This window comes from Enhydra lutris, unplaced genomic scaffold (assembly GCF_002288905.1).
Source record: "Enhydra lutris kenyoni isolate GAN:26980312 unplaced genomic scaffold, ASM228890v2 scaffoldscaffold2, whole genome shotgun sequence".
Lineage (NCBI taxonomy): Eukaryota > Metazoa > Chordata > Mammalia > Carnivora > Mustelidae > Enhydra > Enhydra lutris.
In genome coordinates, this window is record NW_019154086.1 from 61,461,377 (window position 1) to 61,481,267 (window position 19,891).

General features: G+C 36.1%; 1 protein-coding gene across 4 annotated transcripts in view; it reads left to right on the top strand.

The window, feature by feature from the left end:
• Nucleotides 1-19,891, top strand: part of LOC111149136 (Cbl proto-oncogene B) — a 216,429-nt gene that overhangs the window by 132,212 nt on the left and 64,326 nt on the right. For all 4 annotated transcript variants that reach the window (XM_022506080.1, XM_022506103.1, XM_022506087.1 and 1 more), the window contains one exon: nt 8,103-8,306. In XM_022506080.1, coding sequence (XP_022361788.1) covers nt 8,103-8,306 — 204 coding nt within the window. The remainder of the gene's footprint in view (nt 1-8,102; nt 8,307-19,891) is intronic.

Below are 19,891 nucleotides of genomic sequence, written 5' to 3' on the forward strand. Positions count from 1 at the left end.
GAATATGAGAAGTAAAAAAAAACAGTTAGTGAACATTTCCATAGTTCTGCAGGATATTGTCAAAGGTTGTATCTAAACCTGTAGATGCAATGGGAAATGTTGTATGACTATGAAGTCTGGACATGACTCCAAAGGGCAATATATCTCTCTTTTTCAGTGTTCTCTTTATTCAAACTGGTACAGAGCTAGAGTCCATATTTTCTGACTTTAAAGCCATTCTTTTTTTTTTTTTTTTTTTTTATTTATTTGACAGAGATCACAAGTAGGCAGAGAGGCAGACAGAGAGAGAGGTGGGGAATCAGGCTCCCCGCTGAGTGGAGATCCCAAAGCGGAGCTCGATCCCAGGACCCTGAGATCATGACCTGAGCCAAAGGCAGAGGCTTAACCCACTGAACCACCCAGGCACCCCGTTTTAAATCCATTCTTTTTGTTTTATGTGCTTGTTTATTTTTTCTATTAGAGGACAGGTTGTTTTCAAACTTAATTAGGCATAGAGATCATTTGTTACTTTACTTGGTGGGAACAGACATGGATTGTTTTACCCATCATTCTGCAACATCTCAAATCCATATACTTATCCATATATTTAGGAAACATTCCTGGGCAGCTGCTGTGTCCCAGGTTCTGTACTAATCTCTGAGCTAGGAAGAACACAAGACCCAGGCCTGACCCTCCAGAAGGTAAAATTAAATCTGAAAGTTTTATAAAGGGGCATGGTATTAATAGTCATTACTTGAAATGAACATCTTGTTATCCTTCAAATTTAATTATAGATTCGAGACATCTTTTGTTACTTTTTGCTACTTTGGATGGGCATGCTTATTGGAAAAAGGATTTTAAAGGTTGCGCGGCTGCCAAGAAGCTCTGATAAATCAGTCAGAGTCCAAGAGGAAAGAAATATTAAACCCTGACCATAAAACATTATGTGTTCAGCCAGGGTGCATTTTTAGCAAGTCATTCTTCACCAACTTTTCCTTCCATTTGTTGCCCTACTTTGGTTTAATTGAATTCATTGGAAACTGAAATTTTATGTAATTAACGGAAACCCTCAGAAATGCATGGTCGCCGTGTCAGTTAGCGGTTCCAGGCGGCGAGTCGTTACCCTTTCATTTCTGTCCTAATGGCCCATTAGTCATGCCTCTGAAGAGGTGTCACATACTTTTTTCTCCTTCTGAAACATCTGTGTTATTTAATAAATTGAATAAGCAAGCCAGAGTTTGCACAGAATACTAAGTAAGTTGAATAATCACCTCTCTGGAGACCTTCTTTGAAGCAGTATCACTCTGGGTGCGGCAATAAAACTTGCAGTTTTCTTTCACCTCCTCGCTATTCCACAAAACATTTTTCTTAAAAAAACATTTTTCCTTCTGCATCCAGAACTCCTCCACATCTTTTTGTAGTAGCATATTGCCCAGCCGTGATGGTGCGGGCTTACCACATGAGCTGTGAAGTAAGGGATGTTTCCATACTGTGGTCCCCAACTCCTCTCCCACCCGAGGAATCTAGAACATGGCTTCTGAGCTTACGGATGGCACAAATTCTAAACTATCTTCTTCACATCTTCTTTTCAAAATAGAAATGGATATACATATATCAATTGGATATGCAGCCTTGTTTTGAATTCCTGCCAAGGACTTTAATTCAATTAAAAGTAAAATTAATTTCTTCCTGTGATTATTTCTTCTGCATCGTTTTCAAGTATTTGAAAAGAAAGATATCTGGAATGTTCAAAATAAAATTACACAAAGTCAGTGAGCCCTGATTTTAATACAGAAAATGATTAAAGAGATTTATGGATGTCCCGTATTTAGAGAGTACTGTCGGGGGAAAAATGTGTAAGAGAGGTGAGAAGCCAGCTCAGATGATCACACTGAAGGCACAAAGAATAATCTTTTATTGTATTTTCCCTCAAAAGGAACCATCCTTCACATTTCTAGCCTCAGTGAAAATTTGTAAGGTTATATTTGCCTTTAAGATGGTTATAATGACTACTTAATGACATGTTGTGTCTTTTTGTATAAATGTGATCAAATAAAATGTTGGGAGCTCCTGTTTCACTTTGGGAGTAATGTAGGGGCTACCCGAGTCATCCAAAAATGTTACAAATTATTTCCCGAATGACGGTGATGACAGTAGGAATGAAAAAGAGGAGAAAATAAAATCCCTGTAGAGCGAATGCGTGACTGCATTAAATTCGTACTGACTGTATCGTGATGTGCCTGGACAGTAAAATTTGGGAAAGGTTTTTGGTTGGTCCTAACAGAGGCCTTCCGTAGGTGTTTTAAAAGTTGACTCCATTAAATAAAGCATCTTTAGAATGCAAATGCATAAACTTCATGCATTAACATTTTAAATTGGACTCTAGCAACAAACATTTTAAAAGCTCTTACTATGTAAAAAAATATATCCCAAGGGGCGCCTGAGTGGCTCAGTTGGTTAAATGACTGCCTCCATCTCAGGGCATGATTGTGGAGTCCCAGGATCAAGTCCCACATCGGGCTCCCTGCTCAGCAGGGAGTTTGCTTCTCCAGCCGACCTCTCTCCTCTCATGCTCTCTCTCTCTCTTTCATTCTCTCTCTCTCTCTCTCAAATAAATAAACAAAATCTTAAAAAAAAAAATACATATATATATCTATATATATATATATATATATATATATATATACATATATATATATCACCCAAGGAATATTCTAATTACTAGGACAAGTTATTAAAAGCTGAAACTTTTCAAGTAGCTCAAACGATATATATTGATTATAGTAGTTTATTTAATTTTGAAATTTGTGATTTGAACAAAATAGTCACTTTTTTTTTTCATTTTTGAATGATCAGTAGTAGGCAGCTATTATAAAACTTTAACCTAGGTTATGAATCCAATATTGAGGAACCACTAGTTCCTGATGCTATCGTGTAGGATAGTGGTAGGTTAGTGACGGAATGACTAGGCTCATTAGTCCTCCTGAGTGAAATTTCCTGCTCACGACTGCTCAGCTTTGTGACCTCCTTCAAATTTTGTTAACTCTCCACTCTCTCACTGGTAAAATGGGGATAATAATGGTACCTACCTCATAGGGTTATATTAGTTAATATATGGATAGTGCTTACTACAGTGCCTGAAATTTTAGTTAGTATTTTTCCTAATGGGAGTAACTGATAGTATCACTTACGAAGCTGTCTCCTATTTCTGGTTTTTCTTAATTTATGAACAATGGTGATTCTGTGGTTTTAAAATTGTATTCATTTCATAATAAGTTGGGAATTCTTGTGGATTATTTTCAGATGATAAACATGTTTTCTCAGTTATCTTACTTTTTTGCTTTTGAAATTATATTTATAGCAATTATGCCAAAATTTGCAAGCACTTTGAAAACTTTGAATTATCTTAATCTGTGAAATATCCCTTAAGCTGTACATTCCGTCTTATTCCCACAAATAAGATGAAATGGCTTATGTAGTGTCCCACAGAAGTAATTGGTAGGTGTGGGATTCTAATTCATGTTTCCAGATTTGGAATGACTGTGCTCTTTTTCTGATTTACTGTTTTCATGATACTCACAGATTAAAACTAGAAGAGTCTAGATTCACCAACATCTTCTTTTCATTGCTCCTCATGAAAGAGCCCCAAAACCAACCATCTCTTTCACTCTGGGTCTATTTATTCTACTATTAACTATCCTTACCCGTTCTTTTAACAAGAAGTTATTGAATTTCTGTAGGAAATATTGTGCTCTGAAAATGCTTAGTGTGGACCCAATTTATGCTCAGTATATGTATGTATTTTTCCGGTTATTTCCTTATTTATAGTTGTTCCATGCTTTACCCAAATGATTTATGGGAACTTCAAATCTATGTGAAATATAGCAAAGTAATATAAATTAGAAGTTACTGATACAGAAAGCACATATATACACACACAGTAAAAAATATAAAATGCACTCCAAAATGAGACTCAGGAAGTCCTAGTTATTTTTCAGGATTCTCTGTATATTGAATATATGGGAAGTCATGAAGTGATTAACTTTAAATTAAAATGTGACTTTTAGTAATCATCCTGAGAGCAAATAAACTGGACTACATCTAATGTGTATCTTTTTTTTTTTTTTTAAAGATTTTATTTATTTATTTGGCAGAGATCACAAGTAGGCAGAGAAGCAGGCAGAGAGAGAGGAGGAAGCAGGCTCCCTCTGAGCAGAGAGCCCAATGCGGGGCTCGATCCCAGGACTCTGGGATCGTGACCTGAGCCGAAGGCAGAGGCTTTAACCCACTGAGCCACCCAGGCGCCCCTCTAATGTGTATCTTAAAAAAAAAACTGAAGAAGGTATTTAAGAGGTAGTATCCATCTGAACAGTATTTAAGCAGCAAGACTATAGAAGCTGACCAATACATGATGATGATGGTGATGAGATGATACTGGTATTTATTTGGATTTTTACCTAGTGTGTGACTGGGGACTGGGCAATTTTGGAACCTGAAGAATTTTTTTTTTCTATTTTTCTGTCAAGTGTTAATTGGTTCTCAGTTTGCCTAAAGTTATATTTATATTTAATATCATTAACTTAGTATTAATGGTTGTCATAGGAGTCTGAATTATTTTGTCATGAGCATATTATATTGTTAAGTTGCAGATGAGTGTAGCATTCACTGATCACTTCTGTGTCTTTGGTTTGGAAGTGTTTCTTATTCGAGGAAGTAAAATCTTCAGAGTCAGTTAGAACGGATGGAGTCCCAAGTACTTCCTCTTAACGTTCTCAGGATGTGAATATGTTGAGGACTAGAAATTATTTATTGGTCTTTCTTCTTAACATATGTTCCTTGATCTTGCGTTAAGTATATGTTGACAGAAACATTATTTTAATTATTGAGGCACAATCCTGATGAGTTATATGTCTGTTGAAGACATTCTTCATGTGTATTCAATCAACCATCTGACAGAAACTAGAGCAGAGGACCCAAGTGACATTTGAGAATTTATGGTTAAACTTAATTTGCATGTGGCAGTAGTCAGTTTACAGAGACAGAGTGATGGGTGAAGTCATACATTAAGGAGACAGATTCAGTGTGATCCGTGTCTGCAAATCAAAGTGGGTGTACATTGTAGCTCAGGCTTTTGGGAGGATTTTTGTTGTTGTTGTTAATTTAGTGGGTCATGTGAACTTTCAAAAGACACAAAGCTAAGCAGAAAATATGCTTTCTGATACATAATCCTAAAAGAGCAACTCTAATATACATCAGTAATGTTTGTAGTATTAAACTGTCAGATGGCAGAGATGGAGAAAAACTAATTTAGTTATAGATGAACTATTCCTACTCCTTTCCTTGGTGCCATCAAGATGCTATTATTGCCCTTTCCCTCTCCCTCTCCCCTTTTCCAGACTCCTCTTGTCAGTTACCTTCTCTTGGAAAATGGATGGCCTAAACTGGAGGTCATCCTTAACCAAAAAAAAAAAAAAAGAAAAAACATGCAGATTGGCCTTGGAGGTTCTAAGAGAAGCTTTTGTAGCTGAATACTGTGGCATAAACATCCCAGGCACTGTGCTAAAAATATAACGACTTTGATATTTTAGTTCAAGTCAACTAATTTGTAGTTATGGTAATTATACTTTAGTTAGGTCTTAAAAGATTTTCTATTTTTAGATAAACATACTAAGACACTTATGGATGAATTTATGTAATGTGTAGCATGTGCTTCAAAATAATCCAATGGTGGAGGGAGCAAGTGAAGGTATCAATAAAGCCAGATTGGACAAGAATTGATAATTGTTAAAGTTGGATGGTAAGTGCATACAGATTCATTAGACTTTGCTGTTTGTGCTTCTGCATAAGTTTGAAGTTTTCTGTAATTTTTTAAAAATGTGTGAATGAATGATGTATCTATTTAGGGCTCAGAGTACTACTTTCCAACCTTTGTGCATTGAAGACACACAGGGAACATCAGCTCTTTCCCATCTTGCTCTTATATATCAGATATACTATCTTTTTGAAATTATTTTACATAGATCTGTAAGAAAATCCTATCACAGGCACAGAATATGGATCCCTTTTGACTTTAATAATAAGGGGATTTTATCTAGATGATAACATATTTCAACTATGCACTTGGCATTTAATGTTCTTGTCATCAAAAGACAGGAGAAAGATTTAGCTTTCCTTAAATATTTACTCCTGTGTTAGGAAATGTTAATGTCCTATAAAAGAATTAAGTCTTAGTTTTATCATCTATAAAATGATAGAGCAAAATTTTTAAGTTGCCTTGAAGCCCACCAGGTTAAGCATATATAGCAGTAAACATCAAAGGATTTTGTATCAGCCTGCCTGTATTTCTACACCACCTTAGTTTACCTACTTTACTCTCCCAACTTTCCTTCCCAAATTATCTAACAGTAGATGAATAAGGAAATGTTGTGTTTTCTTTTCATTGACTAGTGCGAAGAGCATTTGTTTTTCTTTTTTTGACAATGTGTGTGGCAAAGGGAGATGTTCACTTCATTAGTCAACAAAGTGATTAATTAGAATTGATTGCCTAATCAGGCGAGGCAACCTGAGAACCAATTAACACTTGACAGAAAAACAGAAAAAAAAAATTCTTCAGGTTCCAAAATTGCCCAGTCCCCAGTCACATGCTAGGTAAAAATCCAAATAAATACCAGTATCATCTCATCACCGTCATCATGGTCTGCTTCTGTATTCTTGCGCTTTAATCGGAATGATGTTTGGAAAAGAATAACCCACGGACCACAGGATCTGCCAGACGTGGATGCCTGGCAATTGTCCAGTAAGAGGAGAGCAAAAGTATTATTCCACTGGTGGTCAGAGCGTCAGTGTGAGGCATGCAAATAACCAGTTTCCCGTCATACCAAGTGGGTGGGGCAGTTGAGTTAAGCACCGGATGGTTTCTTTAAGGGTGTTAGCTCTCTTTACATCCCTTGTTTCTTCTCTAAAATGGTGCCCAATTCATGTCATTTTTGCCTTAAAATGATTTTATGATTTTTCCTATTTTTTAAATAACACACTACGAAACTCAGGGTAAAATGCAGAAACAGCAAAGTGGTGGTATCATTCCCCATCGAGCTCTAGAAGTCAGCATTATGGGCAGGATGAGGAAACTTGTTGTATTTCCCTGCCAATCGTGAATTCTTAATTCAGTTAGTTTTGAGAAATGGAATTGGGAGACTTTGAACAAAATCTCCAATAATTACCAATAAACGCGTTTCCGGCGCAAAACTATTAGCACAAATCTTTAGATCCTAGCAGTATCTAGTCTGAAAGCATGATGAGGGGTAAAATTTAATATTTCACCTGGTAGTCTATTTCCAAATGAACTATGTCAGAATGACAGGCTTTCAGGACAGTTGATGGCTCCACCGATTATAAATCAAGATTTTTTAAAAAACCTAGGCAATTAAATGGAAATATTTAGCCATAATTATATGCATAGGAAGTTTTCCAGAATAGTTTATTTAATTAATACTAGTACTTTATTTGTAATGAATTTTTATCAAAATGTCCTTTTTTAAATGTATTTTTGTTAAGATTTTATTTATTTATTTATGTGAGAGAGAGAGAGAATGCAGAGGTAGAGGGAGAAGCAGGCTCCTCACTGAGCAGGGAGCTCAATGTGGGACTTAATCCCAGGACCCTGGGATCATGACCCGACTGAGCCGAAGGCACACGCTCAACAGACTGAACCACCCAGGTGCCCCCAAAATGTCTTTTATGGAATGTTTAATTAGCACTGGAGCCTTTTGGTAAAGAGGGAAATGATTTAATTTCTAGTTTTCTATAGGAGTCTTAAGTTTTGATATATTACAATTGTAAGTGAACATTCAGGAAAATAAAGTTGGGCTCCTTTTCTTTGGCACATCAAACTTTTTTTTTTTTTTTAAGAGAAGTTTTTCTTTGAAAATCTGAGTCTGCACATTTATCATATATTTTGTTGGCTCCCTGTTCTACTCTATTACTCCTTTAAGACAGATCTTCCTTCACTCTCGCTGCCTACCCTAAAACCTCTTGTTTGCAGCTTCTTATAGTTGAAGAACACTGGCACCTCACTGTTTTATTTGAGTAAAGACCGATCACATTTTGTTATTGTTGTTGTTTAGGAGTCAGACGGCCAGGGCTGCCCTTTCTGTCGCTGTGAAATAAAAGGAACAGAGCCCATAATCGTGGACCCCTTTGATCCAAGAGATGAAGGCTCCAGGTGCTGTAGCATCATCGACCCTTTTGGAATGCCCATGCTGGACCTAGATGATGACGATGACCGAGAGGAGTCCCTGATGATGAATCGGTTGGCGAATGTTCGAAAGGTAAAATGATAAAGCACAGGTTTCATCAGGGTGGTGTAGGGACATGAAAAAGGACTGATGCTGTCACACATAGGCTATAACTGAGTTGATTTGGGCTTGGGAAAGAAAGATGGAAGAATCAAAAGGAAAGTGAGAACCTAGGTAATGTTGACAGGCTGATGAAATCCTACACAGAAAGAACTAGTATCTACTCCAAGCACTCTTGCTGGTTTCAAACTTCAAAATGAGAGATAGTGAGAGCTTTCATATAGAATTAAACATAGTCTAAGACTAGCAAGAACAGATCTGTGAAGAAAAATTTAACAAGAATTAAGAAAACAAAATTTAAGACAAAATATAAAAATTGGAAATGATGAAACTGAATAAAAACAGTCTTTGTTGAAGTCTAAAGGAAGTAACTGTTTGAGTTATTTTCTTACCAGGAAAGCCAGTCTTCCATTATGTGACTGAGAAGTCACATAAGATTTACCTTTGTGAATTTCTCATAGTGTGCTTTGCTTATCAAAATTACTGACTCAGAAAATTGACTTTGTCAATTTACTGAGAATGGATGCTACTGCCCAGTTGGAGTAGCTGAGCTCACAAAAGACTAGTCAATGAACTAGAATGCCAGCTGAATAATTTACAAGCCAGAAAGATAATGATTAAGAGAGCCGGACTCTTAGGTATCAGGTTATTCTATGCACAGAAAGATATATGAAATTTGGATTACACTCAGAAGTTCTGTGTTCTCAAAATCAGAGAAATGGCAATGTGTGGTATGAAAGGATCTGCAAATAGAGTGTGAAGGTGCCCCGTCCCAGCCCTCCTCCTGACTCATGGCAGACAGGGCTAATCAATCATGGCTCTCATCCCCGCTGAGGTCACAGCCTTATAGAACCTCCACAGTAATTCATTAGGACTTGGCAGGTGACGTGAAACCTATTTGCCATCTAGGTGGAATGATAATAACATGTAATGGCATCAGATCGTTTGCATCTGTATCTGTAGTGGGAAAACCTTTGGTGCAGGAAACAGAGGAAGCATTTATTTGGGTTACTGCTTCTTGAAGATACCAAAATTCATTGCTTGGGTTCCATGCTCAACAAAGACGTGTATACCCTTGGTATTTTTTACACGTGCAGATATATCACCATCACCAACATGGCTACTCTGACATTTTCCGTCTGAGATTATTTCTATTCTTCAGCTCATTTTTCATAAATGTCATAATTTAACTCCCACAGAAACTATTCTTTATTCTACCCTTTAATCCTGACAACTTAGTTTTGAAGCATGTAATTCCTTTGACCCAAGAGATGGAAGAAAGGAAGTAGTTGTTCCTCAGTATCTTTTCTATGAGCAAAGCTTTTTTACATACTTTAATCCTCTGAAAACTTGCAGAGGTAAATATTCCTCTCATGTTTCAGATAAGGAAGTGAGGTGCAGACTACACATGCCACTTGGCTGTGTTAGTAGGTTGTAGAGACCAGAGTCTAACTTATGTTTTCTGGATAACAATACAGCGATATATCCCAAAACACATGTGTCATTCTATATCATGCTGAGTCACGAAATGGTTTCTACTAAGTCAGAGTACAGGATGTATGCTTGAACAGTCCTCATACAATATTAATTTTAATTAATAGTGATAATAAAATAGTAACATTGATGATTTCAGTCGCAGGGCACTGTTCTGGGTTCTTAAATCCTTAATCTCATTTGATTATTTCACCAATCCAATGAAGAAGCTAGTGTTACTGTCCTATTTTACGACAATTGAAACTGAGGAAGAAAGGGGTGAAATCACTTGCCTAAGATCCCAGCAGTACTCTAGAGCAGAACCAATACTTTATTCCATACCTTCTTAACTTCAAAACTCCAGTTGTGAGCCATCACCCCGTATGCCTCTTTTGGCATGTTACATACATTGTATTTGATAGAGTGTAACTACCTATCCTCTGAAGGTCTTTTCAATTCTATAATATAATGTATATCATGAATAATGACTGACCCCCCCAATACAATTTTAACCAGAAGTTAAAAATAATTTGATCTGGTGATAAAAACATAAAACTCTAAAAATGTTTATGCCCTATAAAAGTATTTATACCCACACCTACCTATTGGGTCACCAAAAACCCAAGCACATTCACTTAAGACCTGCCAATTGATAATATGATGACTATTAAAACTGTTTTCTGGTGTACTAGCCATATGTGGCTGATTTAAATGTAAATTTAAAATAATTAAAGTTTAATAAAATGTTCCTCAGTCCCCTTGAACATATTTTAAATGCTCAATAGCCGCTTATGTCTAGTGGCTACCATATTGACCTGTACAGATAAAGACCGTTTTCTGTAGACATTATTGATATAATAAAAACATCTATTCTCCAATAGATAATTCTGTTGAGCAGAGCTTTCTTAGATCATCCCTGTAGATTCTTATTGGAAGAAGCTAGGTCTTGATGCAAAAGACCTTTCCTTTTAATTTGATAACCTAATGGTCTTAGCTTGGCCTGGATATTTGACAGTGATCTAGGACTGGAATCAGCAAGCTACAGCCCATTATTCTTGGTTTGTTTTTATTGAGCTAAGAATGATTTTACATTGTATACAGCTATATATTTAAATGAGTTTATAAGTACCTACATAATTTCCTTGTTTTTGTTTGTTTGTTTTTTGCATCTTGGCTTAGCTTGCAAAGCCTCAAATATTTACTATCTAGCCCCTTAAAAAAGATTGCAAGCCCCAGGTCTAGGACACAGCAAGCATATAAAGAATGTTTCTTGAATTCATTGATAATAGGGAATGACAGAAAAGTCTTTAAGAAATATACAGCAACTCAAGTAGTTCACCTGACCTAGGAGGTAATGTTTCCTAGCTAGGAAAAAGGCATTTCACTTTTCTTTACTAAATGGATTTTCTTCTTGCAGTGATTGATGTCAGGGGAGGAAAGCGGGGTCTTAAGAAGTTCTCTTCAAGAACTCTATCCTTTAACAGCTTGTAGGGAGCAATAGCTGCCCTCCAGGAGTTTAGGGAAAGTTGCCGTCTTGGTCTGTTTCCCACTGAACTATGTTGTAGCTTGAGCCCTGCTTCAGCATTCCAAAGGGAGTGACTGGTGAGGGGATGTGCAGCAGAATGTTCAGGGCGACCCTCGTGGTGTCCCCACCTCTTCTCACCCACTCGCAAGACTGGGCATGTTTTGTTCTCCCTGGTACACTGGGAAGCTTTCTGTCAAGGGAGCTGAGGTTTTTACACTGAACTTCTTTTTAGTTTACCAAGAGAAGAATGGTGGTTTCAGACATTCATTGTTCCAGAAGTCCCCCTTCAGTGGCTTCGTTGGCAGTCCTCTGTGTCATTTCATAAAGCGCCACTGCAGATTTCTCTCCTTCCTTCTGGCAGTTATTATATATTGGAGAAATTTAAACAACTCGTAATTATTTGTTTTTAAGTTGAAGAGTCGTATTTCAATTAAATGTCTTCATGTGCACTTATCTGCTTCTAGTCAATTAAACAGATTGTAAATTTTATATTTCATAAATTCCTGCCACTTAACTTTCAGCAAAATCTCAATTTTAGTGTAGATGCAAGCATCAGTTCTTTGTAATTGGGAAAAACATTGCTATGACATCATTTTCTCATAGCACTTTATATGTACTTCTGTCTCAGGAGTTACACAAGATTGTTTTGTTTTATTTAGAGGACCACCTTCTCCATTGGTCTGTTAATTCTTAAAGCCGGTGTCAGTGTCTTCTTTCTTTATGTTTCCTGGTATGTCAACACACACAGTAAATATTTATTAAATGAAATAGTAAATGGACATGCATGCTCATATGTTCTTAGAAATGAGTGACCTGATCTTACATATCTTTCTTTATTCCAAACTGAAGGCTGAATATAAATGTACAAAATATCAAATTATAGACTCTATTCAGTTCTTACAGCTGAAGTTATAACAAATATCACACTGTCATTTTGACACAATAGCTCTTCTACCTGAATCTTCCTCCTATCTGTTTTTTTATTCTGTTGTCTCATTCACTCACTCATTCATTCATTCATTTAAAAAATATTTCATCCTCTCAACTCCCTGAATGACTGTAAGTCATTGTCCAGTGGAATGATTCAGTTTTCTTCTGTCTGCCTTTCAAATACCCATCTTTCTCCTGTTCATGAACAGGGTGACAACTATATTATGAACTAATTCTTGCCTGTCTTAAACATGTTGCATTTTTTAAATTAGTAATGCTTCTATCATAGCATGGAGGACTGAGCTGTTTGTGTATTCCTGTTACCATGGTGATATCCTGTAGCTGGAGTTTATAAATAGTTGCATACTGAACATACAGAATATCTTTTATTATTTGTTTTATAAATATATTAATGCTAATCTTACAGAAGTGAACAGAATGGATAATTCTACACGACAGCATATGGGTTACCATCCTGGAAATAGACTATTTTATGATTTTAACTAGAAGATGTTTTAGATTTTGCTTGAAATTGTACCACTGCCTGAGTTCTCAAGCTGTCAGAATTTCTAGGATAACTGGATCTAAGTGAGTCCTCAAATGAAGTCTAGGGTGCGATTGGTAAGATCATGTCCTTCTCTCTGACTTCAGTTAGATCAGAACAAAGAAAAGGTGTCTATTAGTCAGAGTTTTATTTCATTTTGTCAAAGGTTTTAGGAATCTTAACAGTTCCTCAGCAATTATGTTGATAGAACATATTTTTCACCAAATATGTAAAATTACAAACAAAATAAAGATTTGCATTCAAAATAAAAATGTTGACAGATTAAACATGTATATGAACTGAGATTAATTCCTTAGGTCTTAAGCATTACATTATCTTAAAGCCATATTTAAAAATTTAATGAATGGCCATGTGAAAAGAAATACAGGTGTAATCAGAGATCAAGGGAATTATTCTTTTATCTTTTTTATACATTCTCCTAATGTTGCCAGCATTGGTTAAAATACATGTTACTAATTAAAAACTTTATATATTACTTAATTCTTGCTTTTCCCACTACTAATGTGTGAGGATAGGACCCATGGTATTCCTGATCCCAAGGAAAGTGTTCACGTGCACACATGAGTGTTTTCAGGGAAATGCTGCTGTTTTAATGTGACTTGGGTTCCGACCACAGAGCTCAGGTCCACGTGGGAGTAGTAAAGACAAAACTTGCAAGAACAGTGAAATACAAAAATAACAATAAACATTCAAATATAGGGCATGGTTCTCAACCGCAGGCAGATCTACCTCCTGAAGGTATTCAGAAATATGTGAGGACATTCTGATTTTCACAGTGACTGAGGGCTGGGAGAAACCTGTGGCATTTAGTGGCCTGAGATACAAGACCTCCAGCAAGCCATGGATCAGTCCCACCCAGGAAGAATTATTCTGCTTATGTGCCAGCGGTCTTCACCTCCCCCACTGGGTGGTACGGGTGGCCATGGGTGTCACTAGACAATCCAATGTCAACAGGTTCCTTTGCCACTTAACTACATTGTTTACTCATTTTCCTAGAGCCCTCCGTGCAAAATAGTAGCGCTTTTTTTTTTAAATTCATGTGGGATTAACCAAGGGAAAATCCGCCTTTGTCCAAGGTCTATATGATGTTATAGGTGACTGCAAAGATGTTACAGATTGCTTTAAAATAGTTTGAATAATGAGTAGTTTGGGAGAAGCAAGCACTTGACTCTTTTGAGTCAGCCTCCTTATGGTAGCCTGGAGATGAGATGCTGCGCTTGCTCTCCTCTCCTTTGCCCTTCTTTTCCTTCCCAGAGATTTACATAGTGCCTGACACACAGTATGCCACTGGGAAGGGGGTTTTTGTTTTGTTTTAACTGAATGATCAGTGGTGACACTGAAGAACAGTGCTCTTAAGGTCCCTGGAGCCCAGCATACTGGGTTTATGTTCCACTTAATAATCGATGTGCCTTGCATTGGTTAGTTAACTCCCTGTGCCCCAGTGACCTTGTCTGTGAAACCCTACTGAGAGTAAATGAGTTAGTACATGTAGAGCTGTTGGAACAGAGTTGGTACGTAATAAATGTTAAGTATTAGTTGTAATTAATATTATTTTGTAGATAGGTATTTAAGAGGAGATACTGCTGTGCTTCTGAGAATTAAATATCAGTATTTTTGAGATGTCTATGGAAAGTTTTTTTTTCCTTTTAGATACTGTTAGCTATCATCATTTAGAAAGAACTGGACACCAAAACTGTGTGGTTTGGCAAGCGGTCGGTTGTGTTTCATTGCTATATTAATATCTACATAGTTTTAATTTCATGACATGGCTACAGTCAAATAATTTATCATAAAATCATCCTTTGGGTTTAAAACTCAAAGAAAATGCAAAGTTGCCAACATGTCAGCTGAAATCCTGTTTTAAACACTAAATAATTTAGATAAGCTTACAATAGTCTTGTTTTTCACATAGGCAAATTGAAATAATTGAGTAGTCTCTAAAGTACAGTGAAGAGCTACAGTAACTAAATAGTAATTGTTTGTTGTTCAAACCAGCTATACCTGGTATTTTGCAAACCAGTATGGGTTTCACATGAAGGCATTTTTCAGTGACTGAAGTTTATTCCTTTAATCCCCAGAATGTTCTTGTTTCTCAGCCATTTTTATGGAAATATTTCTGAGTTATATGTCACCCTTCCTGACTTTTCAAAATTGGTTATGCGACTGAGTGAATCAAAGGGCATAAGAAGCCACTACAATCAGCCCGATGTACTTCTTGAAGCTTATATTTGCTATGAGATTTCAGGGGAGGTTTCTCGAAGAGAGGGGAGCCATACATTTAAATTAAAACCGCATATAATATTTGGATCAGGATGTAAAAATCATGTACATGTTTAAAGTAAAATATACACTTCAAAGAAATTTCAGGGCTGTAGATGCTGGTCACAAGCCAGGGGATTAGGTCCTCCTAAGGTACTTCAGGGGGAAGGAGTGTTGCTCAGTGTAGTTAACAGTGTTTAACGTTTTAATGGAACAGTGTCTCTGGGGTTATTCCACTTGTGAGGCTGTTTGCCCTTCTTTAAAGTGCAATTTTATCCACCAGCTCCCTGTCAAACCTTAGGGAAGGCAACTCTTCGTCCACTCAGTAGCTCCTCAAGTTTAAGTTTGTAACCCTTTATGTGTTCTTCACTGCTTCTAATTTATAATATCTGAAAATTTCTGGAAGTTGTTAGTGGAATGTGAATAGTAATAATAATTTAAAATATTGCACCTCATTTTATACACAGATATGCATATGCTTAGTGAGGTAACAAGGTGCCTTACATTATGTTCTTCTAGGAAAAAATGCAGCAGAAATTTTCCCCCTCTTTTGAGGACTTTGTTTAGGGCCAGGGGATGGGGGGCTGGTTGTTTTTTTGTTTGTTTTGTTTCATTTCTGTATTTTAAGACTTTAAGAGTGATTTTAGATTCACAGCAAAAGTGAGGGGAACGTACAGATTTCTCACATACCCCCACCCCCATCCCCATACATGTGTAGTAGCTTTCTCCATGATCAACTTTCCCCATCAGAGGGGCACATTTGTTACAACTAATGAACCTACATTGATACATGATTACCACCCAGAGTCCATGGTTTCCATTAGGATTCACTTTTGGCTCTGGGTTTGGAGAAATGTATAATGACACGTATCCATGAAAATAGTATCATGCAGAGTATTTTCACTGCCCTAAAAATCCTCTGTGCTCCACCTTTTCTAGAATGTCATATAGTCGGAATCATATGCTACGTACCTTCTCAGATTGGTTTCTTTCATGGAGTGATATGTATTTAGAGTAGGTTTAGTTTTCTAAGACCACCAAAGTGTCTTCCAAAGTGGCTGTATCATTTTATATTCACACCAGCAATGAATAGAAGTTCCTGTTGCTCCACATCCTCTCCAGCATTTAGTGTCAGTGTTCTTCATTTGGGCCATGGAAGAAGAAGTGTATTGTGGTATCTCATTGTTTTAATTTACATTTCCCTGATGGTATATGATGAGGAGTGGGATCTTTTTATATCTGCTTATTTGGCATCAGTATATCTTTGGCAAAGTATCTGTGAAGGTATTTGGCCCATTTTTAATTCAGTCATTTTCTTATTGTTGGGTTTTAACAGTTTTTTGTGTATTTGGGATAACAGTACTTTACAGATGTGTCTTTTCCACATATTGTAGCTTGTCTTTTTATTCTCTTGAGGGTTTCTTTTACATAGCAGAAATTTTTAATTTTAGTGATGTCTAACTTAACCACTTATTTCTCTCATGGATCATGCCTTTGGTGTTGTATCCAAAAAGTGATCACCAAACCCAAGGTCATCTTTATTTCTCCTATTTATCTTCTAGGGGTTTTATTAACTGTTGTGAAGGTACAAAGTCTGTGTCCAAAAAAAAAAAATTTTTTTTTTTTTTTGCATGTGGATGTCCACTTGATTCAGCACCATTTGTTGAAAAGACTGTCTGCTTTACTGTATTACCTTTGCTCTTTTGTCACAGATTAGTTGACTCTTTTTATATGGGTCCATTTCTGGACTCTTCATTATGGTTCATTGAAATATTTGGCTATCCTTTTGACAATTCTACAGAGCCTTGATTACTCTAGCCTTATAGTAGATGTTGAGGTCAGGTAGTGTCAGTCCTCCAGCTTTGTTCTTCAATATCATGTTGGTTTATTTGTGGTCTTTTGTCTTGGTACAAACTTTAGAAGTTTGATGATACAAACAAAATAACTTGCCCGGATTTTGATTGGAATTGCATTGAATCTGTAAATCAAATTGGGAGGACTTTTTTACTCTCAGTTTCTCCCTAAATTCCTACATATTAAAGCTTCTGGAATTGGGACTGTGGATAAGCAGGGCATGATTATATTGCTTTTACATCACATTCCTCATGTAAGTTTTTTTATTATCTAAAAACAGTGGTACAGGTATTCCAGAATAGATAACATAAGTCATACTTGCATATGAATCAGTGCATGTGTGTGTGATAAATATTTTTGTAATGGATACCCTCAAAAAATATTCAGTATAGGCTGTTCTTTTTTTTTTTTTAAGATTTTATTTATTTATTTGACAGAGAGAGAGAGATCACAAGTAGGCAGAGAGAGAGGAAGGGAAGCAGGCTCCCTGCTGAGCAGAGAGCCCGATGCGGGGCTCGATGCGGGGCTCGATGCGGGGCTCGATGCGGGGCTCTATCATGACCTGAGCCGAAGGCAGAGGCTTTAACCCACTGAGCCACCCAGGCGCGCCCCAATATAGGCTGTTCTTTAAAAGACTCTAGGTTTTATGTTCACAAGTTAACATGAGAAAAGAATCAAGAGGATAGTTAGCAGCAAGGAAACTATACTTAAAATGTTATATTTTAATGATAAAAGTTTTCTTAGTGTCCTTTATTAATTTTTCTGCATTTAGAGAAAAACGTTGACCTTCTAAGAGTCCTTCTCATCATCCTTATAATATGTGGATCTACCTTGTTCAGATATGAAAATTTATTAAGTAAAAATCTTGTTAGAAATATTATAAAATTGACTTTGATTATCTCTGGGATTGTCAGTACTCTCATCTTATTAGTAATTGGAGAGGTTTTCTCTGTCCTATTTTTAATAATAGCCTGGCTGGGTTTGACGTTTCTTACCAAATGTTTTGCTATTTCCATAATAATGGATCTTATTAAAGGTTTTATAAAGTTGCTTTTTAAAAAGGTATGGATAAAATGAAGAGTGACTAAAATAGAATGAATCCCCGATTATTATTGGTAATTGCGGAGCATGCTGAGATGGGCTTTTGACTACTTTACTTCTTGGGCCTTTTCTCTCAGGATTTTCTGTTAAAATTGCAAATTTGGATTTCCCTATTCATTATGGTGGTCATTAGCATCCTTATTCTGAGTGCTAAAGAATTCTGTAAAGTTTGTCAGAGAAATAAAGAATAGTATTTATTCATTTCAGGAAGCAAAGGGCTAGGAAGAATTGGTAAGTATATAGACATAAAAGAATCAGATGTGGTCTTTAAATTTCTAGAGCACCAGGATTCCAATTTGTTAAAGACATACTCATCACTACTGGTATTTAAGAACTTAGGAGAAATTGTTAGATGAATATGCTGGTATGATGGTAATACAGGCAGGAGTTAAGGTACTCGGCTTTTGCATTTTGAAAGGAGCTGAAATGAAAAAAGATAATTTATTCTAAAGTTCTGAAAGCAAGTGTAATAGTAGAAAAAAGTGAGAATTACCCAAGATCAAGATAAAGGAATGGAATTATAAAAATCAAACATTCTGTAATGTGAAAGTATGGTTCCATCTTCCCAACTCTTGTAGTTGCATTTATGTGAATGGTTGTTTTATATGGTGCAATAAATTCTCTACAGTTAATTCCATGTCCATACCCTCTTCCTATTCTTAACTAATTTTTCCATAGCTTTCCATTTCTTTATCCTAACTTAATAGAATAGGCAGATAAAGATGGAGTGACCAAAGAAGGACTCCATTTAAGGAAGTGGCAGAATGGACAAGATGTTTTAAAGTATCCCTTGATTACTGTGCCTTCTTATTACAGTAATTAGATTTTATTTATTCATTAGGAGATTAAAACCAGAAGAACAGAGGTAAAGTCTCTGCAATAAGATAATGAAGAAAATAAATTAAACTGGGGAAAAAGCATTTACAACAATTGTAACATTAATTGAGGTTCACTATCCTAATAAATAAAGAGTTTATTCCAGTGAGGGGTACCTAAAATAATATAGATAACAAGACAAAAAGCATACAAAGCCAGTAAGCTAAAGAAGAAATGAAATGCACAGGGCAAAAAAAAAAAAAAAAAAAAAAAAAAAGATTTCATTATTTCTAACTATTAAAGCAGTTCAAAGTGAAACATCAACATATGCCACTGAAATGCCAGTCAACTATTGAAGTGAACAAATTCAAAACTAAAAATACTTTATGCTTTTGAGGTTTGTGCAGTGGTAACCATCACACATAACTGGTAGAAGAATAAATTGTTTTTAACATCTGGACAGCAAAGGGTCTTATGCATATTCATAAACTTTTACCTAGTTTAGTTATGAGCCTATTATCCTATGCTCAAAACATTCTGTGATTCTGCCCTTAAAAATTAAAATGCATGTCAACTATAGTCAAATAGAGTATTTTTTAATTAAATAAAGTCAAAGTCTCAACAAAAAATTAAAATGTGTATGACCAAAGACTTCATATTATCACTTTATAATGGAAAAAAATTGAGAATAACCCAAGTGTTCATGGCAGGAAATAATTATGTAAATGTTGGTATATCCATATAATTCATCCTTTAAAATTATATTCATATACTCTGGTTTCTCTTCAGATCGCATAAATCTTTCGCCTTTTACTAAAATTATATTCATGAAGAATGTTTTTTTTTTTTTCCCAAGTTAGACCTCACTTTGGAGTTTATTCATGTGTATTAACAGTGGAACTTTTTGTTTTGTTTTTAATTTAAATTTTATTTTTTATAAACATATATTTTTATCCCCAGGGGTACAGGTCTGTGAATCGCCAGGTTTACACACTTCACAGCACTCTCCATAGCACATACCCTCCCCAATGTCCC